Below are 9,297 nucleotides of genomic sequence, written 5' to 3'. Positions count from 1 at the left end.
AACCATTTCTGCTTTGTGTCACGGGGCATTATCCTGCTGAAAGAGGCCACAGGGAATACCGTTTCCATGAAAGGGTGTAGATGGTCTGTAACAATGTTTGGGTAGGTGGTACATGTCAAAGGAACATCCACATGGATGCAGAACCCAAGGTTTCCCAGCAGAACATTGACCAAAGCAGGACACTGCCTCCGCCGGCTCACCTTCTTCCCATAGTGCATCCTGGTGCCATGTGTTCCCCAGGTAAGAGACGCACACGCACCCGGGCATCCACATGATGTAAAAGAAAATGTGATTCATCAGACCAGGTCACCTTCTTCCATTGCTCTGTGGTCCAGTTCTGATGCCCATTGTTGGTTAGCATGGCCATCCTGACCGCTATGCGGCCCCATACGCAACAAACTGTCCTGCACTGTGTATTCTGACCCCTTTCTATCAGAACCAGCATTAACTTCTTCAGCAGTTTGATCAACAGTAGCTCGTCTGTTGGATCGGATCACACGGGCCAGCCTTCTCTCCCCACGTGCATCAGTGAACCTTGACCCCGCCCATGACCCTGTCTCCGGTTCACCACTGTTCCTTCCTCGGACCACTTTTGATAGATACTGACCACTGCAGACCGGGAACACCCCACAAGAGCTGCAGTTTTGGAGATGCTCTGATCCAGTGGTCTAACCATCACAATTGGGTCCTTTTGGTCAAACTCACTCAAATCCTTACGCTTGTCCATTTTTCCTGCTTCTAACATCAACTTTGAGTACAAAATGTTGACTTGCTGCCTAATATATCCCACCCACTAAAATATATTAAAAAAAAATAATCCTCCAGCTATAAGATTCAGTATTAATACTGGGAAAGAAATGTCATATATATTTTTTTAAATAATTGTCCTTTTCTATATTATAATAATGTTTCTCAGAGAGTGAGCTACCGTTACGTAGTGACGTATTTCTATAGCAGGAAACTGATTGGTCGCTGGAGCTGTCAGTCATTGAGCCGTGGGTGGGTCACGAGGGGGAAAATGGCTACCTTGTCTGTTAGCGAGCCTCAGGAGATGGAAGGTGAGTTAAAAGCTGTTCCTAGCCGCGATGTTCCGATATCAGTTCCTCAGAGAACGACGGCGATATATTTTTCACATTTAATTTTATATGCAGGTTTTGGTCATTTTTCCCCCCACTTAGCCTGTCAATTTTTCCCCACCATTCATTCGGCTAACTAGCATGCTAACGTTGTGTGATTGTTTACGTTTGAAAGACTGGCAACATTAGCTTAGCTTAATATCAATTCGCCTAGTAGCCGAAATGCTTTTTTGCACCCGCTCGTTTCCTGACTAGTCCCGTCTTCCTACATCGTGATTGGTTAGATTCCTCGGCTGCGGTTGGTTAGTGATTCAGAGTTCTCTTTTTGTGGACGCTGATTGGATAGTGAAACTGAAATTGCGCGTGAGTACGAACTACTGACCAATTCCAGCGCAGGAGGCGGGACGTGGCGGAATACGGGTAGGGAAAGGGAACAACCCATAGCTGAATATATATACTAGATTTAACCGTGCGGTTATTGTTTCATTATCTTTGACCTATTTATGTATTTTACAAAAAAATACATTTATGTTTATTTAAAAATAAAACACTGTGGCACGTGAATTCCAGTCATGTACCCAACCCTCGATGTCATTCCTGCTAGCATGCTAACCTACATGTCACACAGTATGGCAGAAAATTCTCCTGTAATATTTACACAGTTTAGCTTCATAAAGCGTTAGCTAATGATCTGATCATCTGACCCCGGCATGGTGAAGTGGAGAAAAACTATAAAATGTGCAAAAAGCGAGAAGTGCAGGGGTACCTTCATTTACCTGACCAGGTGAACCAGAAGACCAGTTTCCCTTCTCTAACACACACACAGCGCCTTGGTTATGACATGATGTTAAACCTGCTTTTTAAACAACATTTCAAAATGTCATAAAATACAGAATTAATGCTGAATGTGTGTCGTTCGCGAACGAGTCGGTTCTTTGAACTGTGTCTTTTAGGTGAACCGTGTGAGCTGCTCATATATCTATGTATGCTCATATATGTTTTGTGGACGTGGTTAGCACTTTTTTCAAATTAAATTAATGTTTTAGTCGAAGAGTGAAATAATAACAGATGTAGTAAGGCTAGGAAGAATAGAATATGGTGGGTTTAGAAAAAACAGGCAATGAGTCGTTTGAGAGTCGATTCTTAATGGCGAGCTGAGCCGACTCTGAATCTGAGTCGCCATGTTTCATCATTAGTGTAAAGAGGTGTGGCATGCTGAGAAAATTAAGGATGTGTGGAGTGTTTCCATGGCAACGTTTGTTTAGTGTAGTGTAAGATGTGGCTGTAAGTAAAACTTTAATGTAAGAATATTTAGAGCAATTATTACTAAAACAAATGCCCAGCGTAACGTCCAGACCACGGTTCTAATCTCTGCAAGAAAACCACAGCAATGGCAACATCACTGCACCACAGGCTAGTCTGTTGCTTAAAACGTCCTTTAAGTCGTCAGTAAAGTGATGTGTGTCGATGTTCAGTTGACAGGAGGGGCGAGTCGGAGGAGTCCGGAGATGACGAGACCAAGAGGAGGAGCGTGAATGGAGAAGTCGAAGATCTGCAGAGAGCTTCCACAGGTTCAACACGAGGAGTAGAATTTATTCTCTCTGGCCTAACACACACACCACACACACACACACACCACACACACACACCACACAAACCTCAGTACACTAGAGTTTAACCTGCATGCTGCTTCTATACATTCACCAGATCTCATCACACTGCTGAACCTCTCTTCCCTGTAACTCATAGAAACGTCTGTCCAGATGACTCAAACTTTCAACTGTCTGCTGTAACTTCTGTCAGTTATATGTGGTGATTTTCAGCACTTCAACACTTCTTCCGTATTTTTCTGTGTCCCCTCCAGCTCCAGAGGAGTTGCCTGTCGATATGGACACCATCACCCTCGACCCTAATGAGGAGGTGAGCAGACAAACACGTGACCTGTGGAGTTTAGTGTTCTCGCACCAGTCCTAGTTACTCTGAACATCACCCTAAATCGCTACGCTGGACGTTTCTGCTTGCCATGGTTACCCTTTTAGTGTGTAGCTTAATGAAGTGCTAATATTGAAAAACAAATAAAAAAAATGGTCAAATCCAAAAAGATGTTTAGTCTCACACACACACAGAGTAAAGGATGGGATTCTGGGGTCTGGATTGGCGTAATCCATTCTGAATAAGGCGAGAAGTTTATTCTACGTTACTGAGCATTATCCTTGATATACCTTAACAAAGCGTTAGTGGATAAGCTGACCGCTCGTTTCTGGTGTGTTTCATTTTAAAAGTTGGACAGAGTTCATCACCCCCCAAACCCCCTCACTTCTTTTTCTTCTCAGGACGTGGATCTGGTCCATTGTCGGATCGGGAAGATCGAGGGACTCGAGGTCTTGCAGAAAGCCAAGGTAAAGTCAAGATCCAGAATGTTCTCTCGACATGATCCTGTAACACACACATCACAGCCTCACAAGGGTTTATAAGTCTCCCTAAATCATAATCGCTGCCATGTGTGTTTGCAAACAGACTCTGTCTCTCAGACAAAACCTGATTAAAAAGATCGAGAACCTGGAGAGCCTGGTGTCGCTGAGGGAACTGGACCTGTACGACAACCAGATCCGCAAACTGGAGAACCTGGAGGCTTTAACTGAGCTTGAGTGAGACACACACACACCCACACCAGGATTTTACACACATTATATATTTACATATACACATTCACTTGCACAAGCAGTGTGTGAAAGCCAGGCTAGTGTACAAACACAGATGTTTTATTTACTTTATACTTTATGCTGTATAAAGTTATTCCAGGAATAATGTCCTAATGTTTTGTTAATCCGTGACAGGCAGCTGGACATATCGTTTAACCTGCTGAGGAAGATTGAAGGTCTGGAGCGTCTGACCAAACTGAAGAAGCTCTTCCTGCTGCACAACAAGATCGCCAACATCAACAACCTCGAACACCTCACTGGCCTTAACATGCTGGAGCTCGGGTCCAACCGCATCAGGGTGAGCGGAGTGTTCCTGCCCACCACATGCCATTTATTCAGGGTCAATAGCAAAAGAAAAAAACAACTCCAGTGGTCATCATTTTAGCCAATCAGGAGCTGACTTTCCCTGTTTAATTAGGTGGCCATTCAAATGCCTGTCAGAAGCCTCTCACTCCTTAGTCGCAGCTAGATGAGGTCATCAGAGTGCTCCTCATTCTTCTCTCACATGTAACATCCCAGTCGAGTTCATCATTGCGCGCCTGAGCCGGTTTAGTTTTTATCCTTTACATCATTTAAACTGGTATTCATTTCCATAAATGAATGGAATTCCATGGAATTTTCCAGCAGCTTAGGGGAGGTGGAGGTTCACACTGATGACATCATCATACAGTAACTGGGCTATGAATGGTGACTGATGAAATCAGTTCCACCTGAATGATACACACTCTCTAAAACAAGCACTGACGTTCCTTTCTTTTAGATCATCGAGAATCTGGACACGCTCACTTCACTGGACAGTTTGTTCCTCGGCACGAATAAGATCACTCAGCTCCAGAACCTGGACGGGCTCCACAGCCTGACGGTGCTCAGCATCCAGGTACGTCCTAACACCCACGCTTACGACAACTCGCTCCTCGTACATGTGTATCTGTCTGACTCCGCCTCTTCCTCCTCCTCTTCCTCATCCTCCTCCTCCTGCATGTAGAGCAATCGCATCACCAAACTCGAGGGACTGCAGAACCTGGTGAACCTGAAGGAGCTCTACTTGAGTCACAACGGCATCGAGGTTATCGAAGGCCTCGAGAACAATGTAGGTCCAAACCTGTGTTCTGTTGAGTGCATGTGTGTCTGCGTCTACGTCTGCGTCTGGATGTGTAACCTGTATCTACGCAGTGTTCAGATCCTCCTGTTGATTTGATATGATTTCCATGTAATGTGTTTTATACTGAAAATCCTGATGGATGAAATTCATGCCACTTCAGATCACTTGTTGAAAATATCTACTTTAATGTTTAATGTGTGTGTCTGTGATTTCCTAGAAAAAGCTGACGACTCTGGACATCGCAGCAAACAGGATAAAGAAGATTGAAAACATCAGTCACCTCACAGAACTGAAGGAATTTTGGGTTAGTGTCATGTGTCAGAGATCATCACTGGATCTGTCACTCTGAATGAACTGATCACGTTTTCCTTTAAGGAATTCCTGATGTCAGGCTAAATTTCTTGTTGGTTCGACTGAAGATTCTGAGGTTTCGGTTCTAAGGTACAAACTTAGAATCTGGCCGGAGGTTCTGGGATTTTTCCAGCATCTAGTTCCTGGTTTCTGGTCCAATGGTCCTGGTTATATGAACAACACAGTTGCTTGTTAATAATAAGGCTAATGTGATCCTGCTTAGCGTTAACCGCTAACTAAACTAAACTAAACTGAGAGCTGTCAGAAAATTCGAGTCGCCTGTCATAAAATATTATAAACATGAGAAAGTTTAAGTAAAATAATATACAGCTAATCAGAAACTACTAGATTTACTAGTATGTGTGTGTGTGTGTGTGTGTGTGTGTGTGTGTGTGCTTTCTCAGATGAACGATAATCAGATAGAGAACTGGGGTGACCTGGATGAGCTGAAGAACGCTAAAGGTTTAGAGACGGTGTATTTGGAACGCAACCCGCTGCAGAAAGACCCTCAGTACAGACGCAAGATCATGCTGGCACTGCCCAGCGTCCGGCAGATCGACGCCACCTTCATCCGCTTCTGACCTCCAAACACACACACTCACTTATTCACTTACTCCGCCTCCTTCCTGCTCCAGATCTCAGCTTTTCCTAACCATTAGCCAAATCAAACACACACACACACACCATGCTCCTCCATGCTCATATGCAAACACCCTTTACTAACACACACATACACACACACACACACACACACACACACATACATACATGAGGTGTTCCTCCCCCCTCCATTTCCAAAGCTTCTTCCATATTTGGTCAAATAGACACTTTTAGATCATGTGCAAGAGTAACCTTTACACACACACACACACACACACACACACACACCTATGCTGATGTTTGGTTTGAGATGTTAGAAGGACAGGAAGTGATCAGTGTTGAGACTCTTGTCATCACATGCAACGTTTTAGGGTTTAGTTTTAATATCAGAACGGAACAATAATCCAGAAAGTCTGTTATTACTAATTATTATTATTATTATTATTATTATTATTATTATTATTATTATTATTAATAGGAACTGTCTTTAGTTCCTCTAAAGGTTCCTGAACCTCAGTGGAATCATTAAAGTAGTTAGATGGAATTTTATTCTCTCATGAATTTAAATGATGATGATGATGATGATAATAATAATAATAATAATAATAATAATAATAATAATAATAATTAGCCTTTCTGGATTTCTACAGAACATGGTCTTATTTTCCGGATCTTTCTCCTTGGCTCAGACGATCCCTGACCAGGTTTTATGATTTAAGCGTATAAAATGTACGAAGCTGTGTGCATGTGTTAAACCGAACGTTTCTGTGTTTTATCGTGCGTTTGGTCCTGCGTTAGAGACACTATAGCCGCACAACCGCATAGTACCGCTTTAAAAATAAATAAACTAAAGCCTTTTCGCACCGGAATGAATTCGGCTACGTTCATTTGTCTCGGCTATTTATTTATCAAGTCTTAAAGGTTGGGTTCATGAGGGATTCGGTTTCATTCACTAAAACATTTATTAAACCGTTTTCTGGCTCCGAGTGACTATAGGCTTTAAAGCTACAATCAGTAATGTTACAGCTATAGAACACACTGTGGTAGATATTTTGTGATGTCCTTGACTTCAGCCACACCTACAGACTTCAGCCACACCCACAGACTTCAGCCACACCTACTGATCGTGTAAACCCACAGGCTGTCATTCTCTTTAGTGTTAGCATTAGCGTTCTGTTCCACCGATGTCTTCTAATTAAAACATTTTCATGTCTACTGATTAGTTTAATCGTTCATGCAAGAGAGAAGCTGTTGTCACTATGTGCTTGTTGTCATGGTTACATTCCAGCGTGGTTGCTCGCTAATCGCTAATGAATAAGGCTGACCTAGATGTTTAACTATTACACCTTTCAAACAGACACCGTAAAGACAGCGCAGGTGTGGAAACGATACAGAATAATCCGGAACATCAACATTTACCTCAGTGTTAAGAAAACGCTTAGTATGACTAAAACTCTGACACCTAGCATTAACTGCTAACTCAACCACCATGGATTTCATTACGTCACAAACTGGACCATGCAGGAAAGTACTAGAATAAAAAATTGTTGTAACAAGGAAGACTTGAGTCAGCTAATCAGAACCCAGTCAGATAATTAGAACCCAGTATATTCTGTGGCTGTAGGTCATGATCTGTCGCGATGCTCAGAGTTCTGATGTTATTAAAAACATCAACAATATCATTTAATTGAGGAAAGAAGGAAGTAGAAGACTATTAATTGAGGGGGGGGGGGAAGAGATTTGGTAATTCCAAAAAACTCCTGGAATATTAAATTGTGGAAATACACAGTGTCCAGATCCGATCTCACAGGTCAGTACTGAAGGATTTTTACCTTTTCACTTCAGGCTGTTAGGGTCAGGATCGGTACATCACTTCAGTCATTTAATAAAATAAAACGCTGATTGTAGCTTCAAAAGCATGAGGTCTGGTTCAGAGCGAGTTTGTGGACTGATGAAGGGAATATGATGGAGTTTCCTCAGAGTTCTAGCTCACAGTTCAGTAAAAAGCTGCGGAAATCCCTCAAATTCAGAAAACGCAGTTCTTATCGCAGTTCCATTTCCTGACTGATTCAGTGTGCTGGTTTTCCCTCTTTATCGTTCTTATTTTTTTTTTATTGTAAATGATGTTTCACAGCTGCTTGGTTGACTGTTTGGAGATGAATGTAATGTAAATGACAATAAAATTAATTTGAAAAATTCTCCTGGCTCCAGTCTTTTTTCTTTCTTTTTTTTACTGTAAATCATCAATATAAAAAAATCTGGTCTTTAGATTGAAATAAATTATATTTTTAATTAAAAGTAATGAACAAAAATACAAAAACAAATATATTTCTGAACATTTTACATGAATCCCCACATGTAACATATATTAGTTATTTTATACTAACATCAAATACACTACTCGCAAAAAGTTAAGGATATTTGGCTTTTGGGTGAACTTTTTGGAAAATGTAAAAAGTTCACGCTATAGTGATATTTAAGTAGGGCATTTAAGTACAGTAGGACCTTGATTCATGAACAAAAACCTATATAAAAATGCTGTTTGATTCACAAACTCATTTTTGATTCACGAACATGGTCCTATGGCCAAAATTTGAAAAATGCAGGCAATCGCTCATCTCATGTGGGTGCATCCGAGCCGCTATGGGGGCCGCCATCTTGTTATTGTAGGGTACTGTACATCTCCCACGCACTTCCCACGCACTTCCACCCACGCTTAGTCTGTTTTTGATTTCGGTCTTGAGTAGACGCGCGTTCATTCGCTTCAAACTCTTTGTGCTATTTTGTGTGCAAACTTATGATTTTTTTTCATAATGGCCCCTAAGAAAGTGAAGAGTGATGGTGAGAAGAAGATGCAGAAGAAGATAACCATTGAAATAAAGAAAGAAATTATAGAAAAGTATAAGCGTGGTATTCATGTGACCGACCTCACGACCGACTACAAGATGGCCAAGTCGACGATTTCGACAATTTTGAAAAACAAGGCCATTAAAAAGGCTAATGTTGCAAAGGCCGTGACTGTACTTAATAAGATGAGATCCCAAACGCTCGAAGAGAAAGAAAAAATCCTTTTGAAGTGGGTGAACGAGAAACAGATGGCAGGTGATAGCATCAACGCACCGATCATCTGCGAGAAAGCTCGGAAAGTTCATCAGAGTTTGCTGAAGGAAACCCCCTCTACTAGTGCCACGCCTGAGGAGTTTAAGGCTAGAAAAGGGTGGTTCACCAACTTCAGGAGGAGAACTGGCATCCATTGTGTACTTAGGCATGGTGAGGCTGCTAGCGTGGACAAGGCTGCTGCCGAGGCATACATGACCGAGTATGCCGAGTACGTGGAGGCCAAAGGACACGTCCCGCAGCAAGTTTTCAATTGTGATGAAACGGGTCTCTTCTGGAAGAAGATGCCCAATAGGACGTTCATCACCCAGGAAGAGAAGGCGCTGCCGGGCCACAAGCCCATGAAGGA

General features: G+C 42.2%; 1 protein-coding gene across 1 annotated transcript; it reads left to right on the top strand.

Annotated features, from left to right (window-relative positions):
- The first annotated feature begins 951 nt into the window (after nt 1-951).
- Nucleotides 952-8,029, top strand: ppp1r7 (protein phosphatase 1, regulatory (inhibitor) subunit 7). The gene is made up of 10 exons (XM_058418500.1): nt 952-1,058; nt 2,552-2,647; nt 2,941-2,996; nt 3,410-3,475; nt 3,594-3,724; nt 3,914-4,076; nt 4,539-4,655; nt 4,764-4,868; nt 5,098-5,184; nt 5,636-8,029. The coding sequence occupies exons 1-10, from the start codon at nt 1,019-1,021 to the stop codon at nt 5,810-5,812; spliced, it is 1,038 nt and encodes a 345-aa protein (XP_058274483.1). The 5' UTR covers nt 952-1,018; the 3' UTR covers nt 5,813-8,029.
- The last annotated feature ends 1,268 nt before the right edge of the window (nt 8,030-9,297 follow it).

Source organism: Hemibagrus wyckioides, linkage group LG20, assembly GCF_019097595.1.
Source record: "Hemibagrus wyckioides isolate EC202008001 linkage group LG20, SWU_Hwy_1.0, whole genome shotgun sequence".
NCBI classification, from domain to species: Eukaryota; Metazoa; Chordata; class Actinopteri; order Siluriformes; family Bagridae; genus Hemibagrus; species Hemibagrus wyckioides.
The sequence above is the reverse complement of the archived record's forward strand: the minus strand, read 5'-3'. Positions and strand labels throughout refer to the sequence as shown.

Excerpts from the sequence above, each read along its gene's own strand:
- ppp1r7 (XM_058418500.1), top strand. The coding sequence starts at position 1,019 with ATGGCTACCTTGTCTGTTAGCGAGCCTCAGGAGATGGAAG. Across the intron at positions 1,059-2,551 it reads CGAGCCTCAGGAGATGGAAG|TTGACAGGAGGGGCGAGTCG; the intron begins GTGAGTTAAAAG and ends GTCGATGTTCAG. Across the intron at positions 4,656-4,763 it reads TGACGGTGCTCAGCATCCAG|AGCAATCGCATCACCAAACT; the intron begins GTACGTCCTAAC and ends TCCTGCATGTAG.